Source organism: Ostrinia furnacalis, unplaced genomic scaffold (genome assembly GCF_004193835.3).
Source record: "Ostrinia furnacalis isolate ACB-3 unplaced genomic scaffold, ASM419383v2 OfSCF0954, whole genome shotgun sequence".
NCBI lineage: Eukaryota > Metazoa > Arthropoda > Insecta > Lepidoptera > Crambidae > Ostrinia > Ostrinia furnacalis.
Window position 1 is genome coordinate 424209 of NW_021131193.1, and position 15011 is coordinate 439219.

The window sequence follows — 15011 nt, forward strand, 5'->3', positions numbered from 1 at the left end:
GGATGAGAAGAAACTGCAAAAGGTAGTAATTATACATTTACCGTGATATTTACCCGAAGTCGAAAGTATGTAATATACCTATATTGGGAAAATTTTGCGTTATGTAATTACTATCAAACTTCCAATCAAAGCAAAGGATTCCTTATAAGGCAAATTAATTAATGTTTTGGGTAAGGATAAGTTAATACTGACATTTACAGCTTTTAACAGGTCGACCTTTAAAATCGCGACTAGGGGTGGTTACTGGGGTGTGTTACGTAAGTATTTGTAATTTTATATAAGTCCACCAAGAAGCCCAATTATGGTCTGTTATTGTGAATATACCTTTCCAAAGACAACAACGACCCTGTATGTGAATATGATTTGCGATTAGTCACGAAAGTGTTCAGCGTTCGCTGCGTGCAATCCAGCATGTTATTAAACTGAAATGTCGCTAACATTGTTGCAAAGCTGCAATTCATTTTGACGGACGTTTGATGCATGCTTTAATTCATTATTACAAATAATTTAATATTTTTGAAATCTTTTAAGAGTCCTTACAATCATACTTTACAAAAAAAACCAACCGTATTAAGATCCTCCTCCTTTTGTTGAAGTCGGTTAAAAATACCAAACTTCTTCATAATATTAATTATTTTTCAATAAATTAATTTAAAGTAAAATGGATAGAAATAAAGGTGTAATAATGCTTTAAAGTTAAACGTGCGTTTAACTCTTCATCTAAAAATCATCCATTTGGGATTAGGCCACTCTCTTCCCCAAGGTGCGATTATGAAAATCAAATTAATGGATATTCAGCCACCCAAAACACGTAATATAAGCAACGAGAGGTGAACAGTAAATGAAGTTAAAAATAGAGCCGTAACCTTCGCCGGGAGTGTACAAGAAAGTTGTAAGATTTCTAATGAATCTCAAGCTCACTGTGGGTATTTGCCCGCTTTTCTTCCCAAGCATATAATTAAGACTTTTCCTATATTAAAATTATAGGGTTATGTTTATGCTTGTAGATCCTTTGGGATAAGTCTTCCAGTGTTAACAAGGTTTAACCATATCCAATGGTCACTAAAGCAAGTTGTAGAGTTTTAACGTTAGACCTCGAATTTTTTGTTCTTATCTTATCCCTAGACATATTGAAAGGAGTTCAGTTAAAAGGATAATGCCAAAATGTATTGCGGCACTTGTGATGTTCTATTCAACCGCGGTTCTCATAGAATACCAGCGTTATGGGGTTACGGATTAGAATCCGTATGGTAGACCATACATCATGACACATTCTGAGTGGTTGCCATTTTTGGTTCTAACAAATACGTTAATTTCTGTCTGCACTGTTCATTTTTGCGAATCAATTTATAAATTTATTTTTCTTTCTATTTTTTTGGATGTATAAAAATGTTAAACCATTTTTATTTGGTAACAGAAACCTTAGGTATTTGTAAACAACATTGCGCTCATAATCACCTGAAGTTTATAAATAAATTGAAACAATAAGGATGCCGTGCCGAACGAGTTTTGATGCAGGAAAACATAAATTTTCCTTAATGTTTCACAGACAAGCTTTATATTATTGGAAGGATTGCTTGCAATTATAAAATGAGCCAGTAAATGAATTACATAAACTTAGTATAATTAACTAGCACCTACTTAGGTATGTAATAAAAACTACCAAAAGTAATTAATTACTTAAAAAATAGGAGATGAAAAAGAGATTCTTATAAATTTTTATAAGTAGTTACATGAAATATTTCAAATTACGAGTTGAATTATTTAAAACAAATACCTACTTACCTAAGCATATTTTATATCAGTTCACTATATTGGCGTCAAATTAAAGACAATTTGGTCTTACGAAAACAATTTTAACTTTATGCAAGCAACTAGTTAACAATCCTGAGGTCACCTTGATATGATTAGATTATACCTACATAATAAAATATAATATAGACGTACCTACGTGAATCTACAACGATCGTCGCGGGCAATGTCTTTTGTTTTTGTAACATCCTAGTTTTAAGTTATCTCGCTAACACTCACTCAGTCAAGGCACATTTACTTTAATTTATTTTTACTAATTTTACTAATAACTAGCTTTCCGCCAGCGGCTTCGCCCGCGTGGAATTTCGTTTCTTAAATTTTCCTGAATTTCCTTTGCTATAAACCTCACGGAGCCCGAGACCTTTCCAACGAATGCAAAACCGTGGAAATCGGTTCGTGCCTTCTGGAGTTATAGCGTCAGGAAGGAAAACCCGACTTATTTTTATATAGTAGATTACGAAGCCATGTTGACTTTAAAATTATATTTTTCGATACACATAGTAGGTAGGTCGATGCACCTAAGTACCTACCTAAATGCGTAGTAGTATTGTATAGGAATTAGAACCCACAACCTCTGGAGTATTGGCACTATTGTATTGGTGAGTTTTCAATCACTGCGCCAATTCCGTTGTGGATCTAAAAGAAACAATTTCTTCTAATTTTCCGTGTCACTGGTCACTATCTAGTGTCCCGATAATTTGTCCGATAGAATGTGTGGTTTATCTCCACAGACCTAAACATCCTGATTAAATCTACGTCTCGTATTGTAGTAGGTATAACATTAGCGTTACGAGCAACAAAAATACTTCCTATAACGTGTCCTGAATTTTCAAAAAGTCGAGTGAAATGTAGCGTTCCAATCGTTGAGTTTTTAGACTAAAGTTGAATAGGGTTGACATTCACAATACACATACATAAAAATACACAGACAAATAAAAGCAGATTAAGTTTAAGCATGAGCGGGGATCGAATTCACAACCTCTGGCATGGTACGTAAAGTGGTACGCGAACACAGATATGAATTTGACGAGCTACTTGCTGTATCTCTATTGTATCCATATCTGTGTACGCGAACTACCAAATTAATTTTGTGACAATTATGATCAATATCTAAGCCAGCTTAGCTTGTGACGGTAACTTTGCCAGCCCTGCACAGAAGTCGATGCAAGTTTGAGAATGCAACCGGATCCGTTTCACCGGCGAAAGTCATTTACATAACTCTACAAAACCGAACGCCAGATACGTTATCGCGCGATATGTCCACGGCCGAATGTTTAATACTATAATGGCGACCTTTATACGAGTACGAATGCCGTTTATTCGCCATCAACTCCGCTTTAGTCTAGCTCCGTGATCGACAGCCTGATGGTCCGTAGAAGCGTGCATTTCTAAATGGTTTATTAGCACGGAATACCAGGGCCATGTTCGCCTGTTACCATAGTAACATTTCCTTGTTATTACTTTTTATTATTAACAATTATAAATTGATTAATTGGGTAACAAGCCCACTAAGTGCAAGACTAGGAAGGATCGCTGCTTGCATAAGCTTCGTCACCACAAAATTCGATTGGCGCTCTAATATTTTTCTAAGATCAATTATTATGCTTAATATTATGCTTTTGCTGAAACTTACAATCATGGTAAGTGAGAAAAATTTGGAATCAAAATAAAGCTTGCTCCAAACGCCATTTTTCAGTGCATCTTAACTCAGCTGACCATTTATTTTGTTCTCTGGATTTTCACTTTAAATATCGACTGCGTAGGATTCGAACCCGCGACCTTTCTTTGGCGAGCTGCCCTTTTACTGGGCTATAGAAATATGATACGTTGTCAAAAGATGATATAATGGTGTGGGACAACTTGCTCCCAAAGCAATTCAAAGGCTAACGTTTCCAGACATTATTTTGCTTCTAAAATTAAGTAGTTTGAAACCTGACTCTTATTTTAATTTTAGGTTAAATTAGGGATTTACTCTAAAAACTCGCTTGTAGAGGTTCATGCGTGATCAACAAACAACCCGCATTTGGCTAACTTGGGCGATAATAGGTTACGAGCCAGATAAGCATCACATAAGCACGACTTAATTTTATTGATGGAGGTACACATTTTTCTGGCTTTTTTAAAGTTAGGGCAATGCCATGAGTAAGAAACAGTTGGTAGTCGCTTGAAAATAAACGAAGTCTAAAAAAATAGAAGGTAGTTTTAGTAATTTGCGTGATTGAATATTAATATACAAACAGCAACACATCTAAGAAATAAAACACACACATCCAAACGTATCAGACGTAAATTACTAACGAGACTTCAATTAGAGTTCCGACTAGCAAATTGCAGTTGCCGTAACATGAATTGAAAACCTGGTGTTGAGCCCTTGAGCGGTCCGCGGCTTTTCCAAGTTACGTAACCGGCTGATAACTGTTCGGCGAAGGAAAACAGCGATAATGCACACTGACTCGGTTGGATCAGTTGGAGCTAGTTTTCCAAGAGTCAGGGTTTTACTTTGACAGCAAATTAGATTTGTGTGTGCCATCGTCCGTGTCAGCCAAATGATGACCACAGCTGGACAAAGGCCTCCCCAAGGATTTCCATAACGGCCGGATCCTGCGCTGCCATACTTGTTTTTTTTTTAAGATAGGGCAGTTACCCGTTTTTTGCATTAAATTCTGTTAAGAACAGGCTTAGACAAATACAGCGCTGTTGATTTATCTCCAGGTTGTTTTTCGGCATTGGGAGTCAATTTCTCTGTGGTAGGAGATTGAGACATGCTCGCATTCGCCTTTGGCCTGATCATCATTTCCATCAGGGTCCCATTATGATTAAACAATACAGTGGACACTACTGCATCACAGTATGTTGTGAAAACTGGCCAACGCGCGCTAGTTGCTACTTGCTAGTTGCGAATAGTTCTGCGCGCCCGCATGCTTCGAATAAACCGAATGCGCATAGCCAATGAGGCTAGCGGCGGCCATTAAAAATTATAATTGCATGTTGAGGATAAGCAAATAGAGCGAATGTGTCGTCTGTACGTATAATTGATTAATTACTTGATTGGCTGTGCGACTGGTAAACCTATTAAAAGTGACTGTCATTTTCCACGACGCGACGAAGAAGAACCTGTCTATTAAGAAAGAAAAACTTTAGAAAATATCGTAACTAGAATTTCGACCAATCTCGTACTAAGTATGACTTCTTTTATAAATATGAAGTGTGTGTGACTAAGTGGAAAAACAAAAATACATAAGTAGTTCAAGAAAACAACCATCATTTGATAAACAAAGATAATGACACTTCTCGAGTCAATGATACTTTCTATGTAAATAGCAATTATCTATTAACTCAGTTGCAAATTGCAATGACATTATCACCTGAATGGGAGGTTGACAATAAACTTCCACGTCAAACTTTAACAATGGAATAAACAACTTTTACTTAGACTTAGCAGTTGTTTGGTGAACCTTCGGTCCCAATGACTAAGTACGAGCGTCATGTATGTTAATGGCTGAAAGAAGCGGTCCATTTGCATGTGTTTGGACTCCATAGCAAGCGAGCGGCACGACCAAGACAATGCGATGGTATTGTGATTTTTATTGCTATTGAAGGGAAGGACAGTATCGTTTGCAAGGTTCCCATACCGGATAGTCTGGATGCGTTAACATAGTGCGATCCTATTTTAAGCCGTTAGAACAGGACTGCAAAATGTAAAATTCCTAAGATGATTGCCATAGACCTGATAGAAATTAGAACCGACATGCGTTTGCATCTTTACTTGTCATTAATTTAAAATTTGAGGAAAACCCTGTTTCGATCGAAACAAATTATGCAAGCTGTTCAGCTAACAATAGAAATAAATCAATAAAGATAACTAGTATTAAATGGCCGTGGAGTGTTATGTAGATACTACGTCCCCTCTACGACTCATCGGTAACCTTCTAAATCCAGGTGCTTATTCATATTAGTTACTTATAAATGTTATCCTTGGATGTCTGCCAACATTATTGTAGATGGGTATTATAAAAATTTAAGCATTAATTTTATTGTGGACTTGATAGTTATTCGATCCGGTGTCATGTCGTAAAGACATGTTATTTTACAATATTTAACATTACAACAAGATTTTCAGGTGTCAGTATTTAATATCTTAAGTCCATAGTTCACGAGGTTGACAAAATGCATAATGAAAGAATTGATAAGAGTTGAATTTAAAGTACACTAGAGTTCAAAAACTTTTGAGATAAAAGAAATCAATGCCAGATATTGAAAGAAAGAATTTTTTTTAAGTTATTCGTTAACACTTAGCAAGAAACATGATTCGATCGCTCGATCGGAAGTTTAGAGAGTTGATTGTGAAAGTAGCGGTTTTCACTGGCGTTTAATTTGATAAAACGTCAGTACGAAATCACGCCAGAATAAACAACAAGTGCTTATACTTTAAGAATAGATGATTATGTTGCTTAAGGAAAACTACTTTAATAATAGTCCAGGTATTATTGTTGCTATGCGATCGAAACAGCTATAGTCAGAGGACTCAAGAGGTCTTAAGGTTCTATCTAAGTCTCTAAGAGCAAAATTTTTAGTATCTTTTTATTCATCTTTTAGTTTATTTTTTTTAATATTAATATTTGACGATTTGTAAGCACTATTTTTTTAATAGTCTATGCAAATAAAGGAATTTTGAATTTGACTAAATCTTATTGGGCTACGCCTACGCGATTAGTTTAGGCACGATTTTTCAACCATAAACATAATTTATTTATATGCTGACGACTGTACTTATTCTTGCACACAATTAATAGCCACATAACTTTTATCAAATTAACCGTGATCCATTAATTATAACGTAAGCACACCAATTGGAAATGTCTGTAATCGCCGATTGAGGTCACTGAGACACCGAGCTCATAAGGTAAGAGCTATCAGTGTGTTATCAGAGGTCACGCACAATCGCACAAGTCGAAACAATGCCGGTGACATAACGACAGCTGACCGCTGGTACAAGTGTGCTAATGATACAGTAATTCATTTTATTAATAGACCTTTACTTATCTATTTAGCTGACTAAAGACCAAACTGCCACGCGCCGTCATATTCTAAAAGCCTGAACCTACTTCAAAACTAACTTTCATTCAATCAAAGTCACTTCATTGATTTGTTTGTTTGAGAATTCCTCAGGTGTTAGGAGGAAATTCGAGTTCAATTTGCAAGAAATTACGACCATTAGCGGCTGACCGCGACCGGTGCCTTTAAATGAATAGCATCTTTTGAAACTATAACCGGAATTACAAAGTAAATTGAGTCATTTACCAAACACTTCATTTCATTGTAAGTAAAATATACCGACGCCATTCATAGATGTATAATTAAGTTATCGTTAAACAACATTACTTTGATCCGAAGTCGCACCTAATTAACCATTGTCTCGTCAATTAATACATGCTGGTTCCGTATAAGCATGGTTTGACGGTTATTCAACTTCTTAACAGGAGCAGTTTTAGTTATAGAATCATTAACACCATCAGCTGCAGACAAACGCACCATTTTCCCATCTTCGGCCTGCCGCATTCAAGTTCTGCCAGCGATTTTCCGCAAGTTCCTTGATTAAGTAAGTATGAATTTACAGTCTCGCGATGTAAACAGCAATTTCTGAACTATCTACCATAAATAAATAAACTATGTGTGATAGGTTTACACTAGCTATGATATGCTGGCCGGTGAGTGAGACCCGTTTTATTTTTATTATTATTTATATTAGTACCTACAAAAGCACTTAAAAAGGGTTCAATTTAGCAGTCAATCAATCTGTCGGCCTGACTTAGAAGGCTTCTATATTTAGTACAAGCTCGCGTCACACGCCATGAGCGGCAGTAAATGTGCCGCTAGACGTGCTAATGAGGAATGACAATTGTTTCAGTACTCTCTAAATTCGTGGAGCGCCCGCGCACCCGGTGAGAGGAATGCAAACGAGTAGGGACGCCCGGTTGTCGATATCGACAATGATCTTGATCACTATTCAATGTAGGTAGTATTATCTCGTAATGAATGGCAAGCACTTGATTATTATAGTAGTATACATATTCCCGTTTTTCTGAGGGCAGTTCCTGATATAATCGGTCTAAATGCTGCCAGATTAAAACAAAGTACGACTACGTTTACAATGAAAAATATATATACTTTTGGCCACAATATCATCTTAAAGTCATGTATAAACTTTTGTGAAATTGTTTTGCTATAAAACGTAACAGGCGCGCGGGCGTAACAGTAGTGCTAAGTCATAATAAAATATGTTGTAAGCAGAATTTAAGACTAGTTAAGTACTTACTAGTTAATAAATCTTTTTTTAAATAAAGAAAAAAAAGGGTAATAATTCCGAATTTAACGCTTGCAGACATCGATGTTCACATAACTCATCCCCCCTCACTAGCAGAATGACGCAGACGCCTTTCACACGATACTGCGCCTCGCTGCATCTTGATGGCCGCACCGAATAGTGGAAACCAGTTTCAATTCTTATTTGGGCAGCGTCCACTTGCATTGCTCTGGAAATAGTACAGGTCGGAAAAAAGAGCCTTATAATTATAGGCGCAAGGGCAAATCTACTTTTGCTGATGACTGTACTCACGATTAATGATGGTCTGATTTTATCGAAAGTTGCGAAATGAAAGCAGTTCTCGGTTGTCACCAAACAACTGACATTAAAAGGTTATCAGCCAAAGTACTTCATCTTCATAGGTCATTCTACTTACTGGTGACAACTGACACCAGATTAATGCAATGGCATAATGTAAATGTTGGTGTTGTGGATGGTGGAGGAAAAGTACCAGCATACCAGGGAGGGAAAATTCATGCAAAGATTCAAGCATCAAAAAAACGACCATGGCAACGAAATTAAAACTCTATCAGCATTATAGTTTCCAATTAAGGAATTAAAAAAAGATTAACATACGCTGTTAATCCAGCGTATTTAGGTATTAAAGTTTAACATGACTGGAACTTTTTGTATCCTGATAGTAAGAAATAAGATCAGTAAATCAGAAGTTTTACTGTCAGGATTTCAGGAAGAAAGGTTACGGTGGACCATGCTTCCCTCCAAAAGTTATCAAACAAAAAACAAAGCAAACGATTGACATTTTTATATAAAAATGCCTCTAAAATTGGAGCAATTAAAAGTGAAACCGGGCTGTATTCAGCGGACTTGAACCATTGACAGGAGTCGAACCGGCACTTGTGCAAACATCTTGTTTTGAAGTACACGATACGTGACGCAACCACGATCCATATATTTACGCAATGCCATTGTTTCTTCGGCAAACAACAGCCGGTATCGGCTAATGTTAATCTTGCGAACTACTTCGGCTGTAATGGATAAATTATGAAAAGTAGTGGTTAGACCGCACGGACTAGTGCAGGCGATTAAAAACCGTGGTGATTCAGTTAGCAAGATTCGGTAAAAAATTACAGGTACAAATATCTCGGTCGATTAGGTAGAGAATGATTCTGAATCGTCTATCCAAAAGGCATACCAAGAGCAGAAAGTGTAGTTCAGGACCCTCCGGGACTGCTAGCATTTGGTCGTTCTGGAAAAAGGACACTGGGACATAGATTACAGTACTGATTGGGACAAATAAAAAATAGAAGACGTCGTCGAGTTAATAATGACGATAACAATTAGACACAGAATGCATATAAACACCTACGCTGACTCACAAATTGTAGTAAAATTAACTCATGCTCACAGTAAAATTAATTAAGCAGCTTCAAAAAAGGTAACCTCCTCTGTTAAAGCAGTGGAATGTTAGTCTTAATTGTTAATTACTGCGATGACCTTTATTTTTATGTGGACATAAGTCACTTAACTAGTTTGTCAGGCTGCAATCTGCGTCTGCAGTCTGTACCAAAATATACATAATTAATCATTTTTCATTATGTAAACAAGTATGTAAGTAAGTAACTACGTATTCTGTAGAACTTAACAAACTGAATATTTTTCGGTAAGTCTAGTTTTCATTTAGTGATTAAATAAAATATTGTAACGTTAGAGCGTTACTTTGTATCAATAGTCAATAGGTATTAATTTATAAGCAGTTAGTTAAAATTCAGCCGTCAACGCGATAAGGGTAGGAGGTAGGTGCCTATATGCCAAGGCCGCGGAAAATTGTGCTGGTTTTGACATAACTGTGTACATGTACAGGTAGTCTTGTTTATGTTATAGTACGCAATCTAGGACGATTAATACCGCTTCAGTTAATAACATAGTGTAATAAACGATATATGTAGTTCAACTTGTTATAAATTTTGAAAAGAAAATAGTAAAAAGAAACTTCCTTCCTACTGAATAGATAGTCTACTTGCACACAATGTGTCTTTTTGCAAGTTTTTTAAGAATCTCCTACTTTATATGGAGAGAAGTAAGTTGACGTTAAATTGTTTGAACGTGATTTTTAAACTATTTGTATGTGCGACGACTATGACTGACCGTTCACTGCAGCACCCGGAAAGGAAATTCAATTACCATTATAATGCGGCCGCACTCGGTGCCCGTAATAGCCAGGGTTGGCAGCCACTCTCGCTAACACACAATTATATGTAACCAGCGGTTCCCAAAGGAAACCCGCCTAGACGGTAATATTACAGTCACATAAGGTATTTCATTTAAGACTTGGGTACTACCTTGCATTCGTTTTGAGACGTACACCTTACATTATTTGTTGACAGGCGATCTGACTAGATTAAGCAGACCTAAATGTATCTCATCAAACCGTGAGGAGTTTACAAAATACTTCTAAGTTCTATGAAAAGAAAATGCATTTCTATTAAGCATAAATTTTTTTGTAAACATTACTTGGCATTCATTTCCGTAGTAGAGGCAAGTCAAATCAAACAAGTACCCTTAAACATTAAAGGCTACAAAGATTGGGAACACAAGCCCAAGTAAAAACTAAAAGCCTTACCTGCTAATGCAGCAACCTTACACCCCTATTTATAAAGGTCACAGTCGAACACAGGAACACAATCAAGCTAAGTATGTTGGGATCATGCCTTATGAAGCATAGGAAGTGGCCATTTCCAATTCAATACATTCCTTTTACCATAATTATTTAATATCTTAGGTGGTTGCGGCAACCAAATTGGCTTTTCTATCAAACAAGGAATGATGTCAAAACGGCGAATTTTCGTCGATCTGCCAATGATTTTCTGAATGATCATGTGGAAGATTTAGATGGTCAGAGTAATGACTCTGACCATCTAAATCTCTGGGGTCTCCTTGACAAATGTGTCAAGGAGACCCCACTTATGGTATGCGTAGCGAAACGATAATGACATAGGCTCCCTTTACTTTCATATCTTGATGATTTTGTTTAAAAAACTATCGCACTTTTACCGCCACAACCCTAGCCTAGTAGGACAAGCCTGAGAAACACGAGTGACGTCAGGCAGACACCGGATACTTGGTTACCTTTTTGGAAGAAGGAAACAGCAGGTTGGTGTAGGAATTGTCGGTAAGCGACTGTAGTACATAAGTAAGTAGATTGAGAAATAAAAATCTATGTTTGGTTAGCATAAAACGGACAGCATGTAGCGCTGAAATAGTCAGCGCGTGTATTTTGCCAATAACCTTTTTCTTTTTCCCCTTGGAGAAATATTTCGTTCTGCAAGTCGTTTCTATGAACACAATTTACAGATGATGTCCTATCTAGTAACCGTGCACGTGTTATGTATGCGTGATAGGAGATTTTACAGGAAAATTTTAACGATTGTCTTATCTGACCCTTTTAACATGCGCTTGTTGTCGCTAAATATTGTATTTTGTTGTTTCTCCTTCATCGTTCTTGTACAGACGACAAATACAAGTTAACACTGAGGCATCTTACAAGTGTCACCTCCCAAAACAGTTACCCGAAAACCTCCAGCAGCGAAGGAAAAGTATTTGTATATTTTTTATCGTGGTAGCCATCACTATCTATTATGAGCAGAGCAAGTTAAAAGCTTAATAAAAACGATCGCGGCGCCGGGCCTCTTAGTTCAACGCACCAGGTCGTCGCTCCACGGTATACCGTACGGCCAACCATAAGAAATGTACGTTCACCAACGTGACCAAACGTGGAGGCACACACGCCTACAACAAATCATACCATGCAAATAACCACCGCTCTTGGCCGGGTAGCCAGCCAAACAGCCAGTGTGACGTCACCGCATAGCACAAAACAAGTTGCCTACAGGTGCCTGTCCTGGGTCACAATGACCCCTCCCGAATTTTTGTCGGCTCATAGACAAGACGCTAATCAATTATTGTTTGACCATCTAACGACGCTAGAGCCGGCTTTATCGACCAATGTTGAATTTTCACGCTTTTCCTTTAGTGTTGTCATTTAAAATAGGTATAATTGTTTTATGAGCATGTATGTAAGTAGATATTCAAATTAATTAACTTATAAGTAGTGAGGCAATTACCAACAAAATGAATGATCATTATTGTTGTTTTATGAAATACTAGCTGACCAGGCGAACTTTGTTCCGCCTTAATGGCAATAAATAACGGGATAAAAAGTATCCTATGGCTCTAAACTACCTCCCTGACAATTTTCAGCTAAATCGGTTCAGCCGTTCTTGAGTTATAAGTGGAGTAACTAACACGACTTTCTTTTACCTATATAGAAGAGATGATATTAAGCATTTCTTAATTATTATAAAAATATTGTAAAATAGATAAAATATTTGCTAGAACACGCTAACTAAACACAATTTAAATTTCAGATTACACACCTACATACTAATAATAAACTTAGTAAGTCGAACCTATGATTAAATGCTTGCACGCCCTGAACTGAAAATCTAGGCTAGAGTTCTTTCAGAATTTACAATTTGCGCTAAAGTGCAGACTTCTGCGATTTTTTACTAACCCTTGAAACCGTTCTAGACGCTATGTTATCTGGAAGAGAGCGCTTCCTGTCGATAAAAGTCCGTCTTTAAGAACCACTGGTCCAAAGACTGTGCAGTACTTACTAAAATAGAATCTCATAAATGTGCAGTTTCCATTTTTTTTATGTCCTACTTATTTCTTTTCGGTTCGGTTTTGTGTCATTGATTGATCCATTTTGGGCATTCTCCTAGTCCAGCCTGTCTATGTAATAAAAAATGTTTTTTTTAACTTTTTACACTTGATAGCAAGGATTATTCTGTCGAGAATGGTCGAGAATTGAACATCTTCATAAAATTACCTACATCCTACATAAGCGTTGAATGCAGCGTGTCGGCATCATAACAAAAACAAGGATGGGTCATGATGGGTGCATTTTTTGTGAGCCACGCACCGCATCGCTCGGGAATATTTTATACCATCACATTTGTGTTTTTTTATCGAATACTACGTCTACATAGCGCACATTAGCCAGGTAACTTACTGGAGAGGGTTTGTTTTTGTGCAAGAACTTAAATTCATTGAACTGAATCATTTAGACGAGATTTCTATGTTCGATGCCATGTTGATCCATTAGTTACATTACTTTACGCAGTTTTACTTGGCAAGGCAAGTACGTAGGTATCTACCTACTTCATACATAATACACATAATATCAAATAATAACACTTTTTATCGACAAAAGATAATAAAATAGGATTTATGCAGCCTAAGTTATCTTTTGGGCCTTTTGGCTTTAAGATAATTGGTATTTCATTAGCAATAGTTGATGATAATGGGAGAATGCGCGAAGGACCTTTCATGATAACATTTTACAAGTTTTAATTAATCGTTTTCAATTCCGAATTAATTAATCCAACACGGACAATTTATCCGGGAGAAAGCGCCGATACCTATGAATGAACGAACATAAATTTCACCCATCTATTACTTACCAATCGGTAGATCGCGAGGAATGCAGTTTATTTAATTGCAGTGCAGGTAGACTGCGAATTGTCACACGGGCAATTACTAAAAGGGAAACGCGTCCTTAATTCTATCAACGCAAAGGTCAATTTGAAATGTTTTGCTCGGTAGAGCCAGCCGTACGATATTGTTTGTTGTTATCACCGTTATCAACACCGCCCGGTTTCTTTACGCCCCTCACGCTTTTTGCTACACACGGACTTGCTGCAATGCACTCATTCTTTTTGCAGCGGACTGCGTAGTGGAAACCAGTTTGTTAATTTGCCGAATGAAGCTTGCATCCTGTTACGGGATCGGCTCAGCCGAGAGCTAAACGACATCACCTCTAGACGATAAGAGCTATCAAGCAAGGTCGACTCACCGGGTCAATGTCCGCCTCAAACACGTCCTTCAGGTCGTTGTCGAAGTAACCCTCCATGACGGGGGCAAGGGCTGCGCCTCCGGCTCGCTAATAGAGAAAATCCTTCGAGAAAAACTCGCACAATACACACCAAACTGTCACTCAGCTCTTTCCGAGCGGTGCGAGGCTCGGAATTCAAGTAAAATCACGCTAACTTTACTGTCAGCTTATAAACTCTCACAGAACACTGTGCTTATTCACTAGTTTAAGTTTCACTATCGACGGCCATTTGTTTTTGCAATAAAATATTTTTTATGAAGTTTTCACTGCGCGAGAGGAATGTTGGTAAAGGCGTTAGCGCGAATGACACACACTCGCGGCCGCGACCTGCCGTCGAATGCCGCGGCGCGTCGCTCGGCGCCCCCCACCACTCGGGCCCCCCTGATCCTAGCCTTTCATTCATAAATAGGGGGTAAATTCGTGACGTAGGGGCCTGCCCACACAATGAACGCTAATTAAGCATGAGGGTACTCACAATTCACACTACTCTATAAGTCTATAACAAACCAGACGCAACTGTGGGAACTCGCCTTTCTTTGTACCGCCGATTTAGACTTAACAGCTAGTTGGCTTCAATCTTGTTATAAGCACGCCTGTAATTAAACTGTCATACCTACCAGTAATTAATTACAATGCTAGTTAAAACTAATGAGTCAATAAGACCCTATTATAATTAAATTAGTTGCTTGCCTGTTTGCTTGTGGCGCAGGCGGATTTCTATTACCTCGGTAGGTAGGTAGGTAACTAGTAGGTACTTCACAATTAGGCTAGGCACACTCTATTAATAAATTAAAATACAGTAGCTAACTAATGGCATTAGCTGAAACGAACGACCGAACACAGTACCTATTTTTAAGGTTCTCATCTAGTAAGTCATTAAAGGCGAACAGTCGGACGGTCGCAGAATATTTTTCATGCTAG

General features: G+C 37.6%; 1 protein-coding gene across 1 annotated transcript in view; it reads right to left on the reverse strand.

Moving 5' to 3' along the window:
• CrebA (Cyclic-AMP response element binding protein A) overlaps positions 1-14454 on the reverse strand; it is a 168585-nt gene extending 154131 nt beyond the window's left edge. The window contains exon 1 of the mRNA XM_028301601.1: positions 14052-14454. Within this exon, the coding sequence (XP_028157402.1) occupies positions 14052-14108 (57 nt within the window). The 5' untranslated portion in view covers positions 14109-14454. The remainder of the gene's footprint in view (positions 1-14051) is intronic.
• Between the last annotated feature and the right edge of the window lie 557 nt (positions 14455-15011).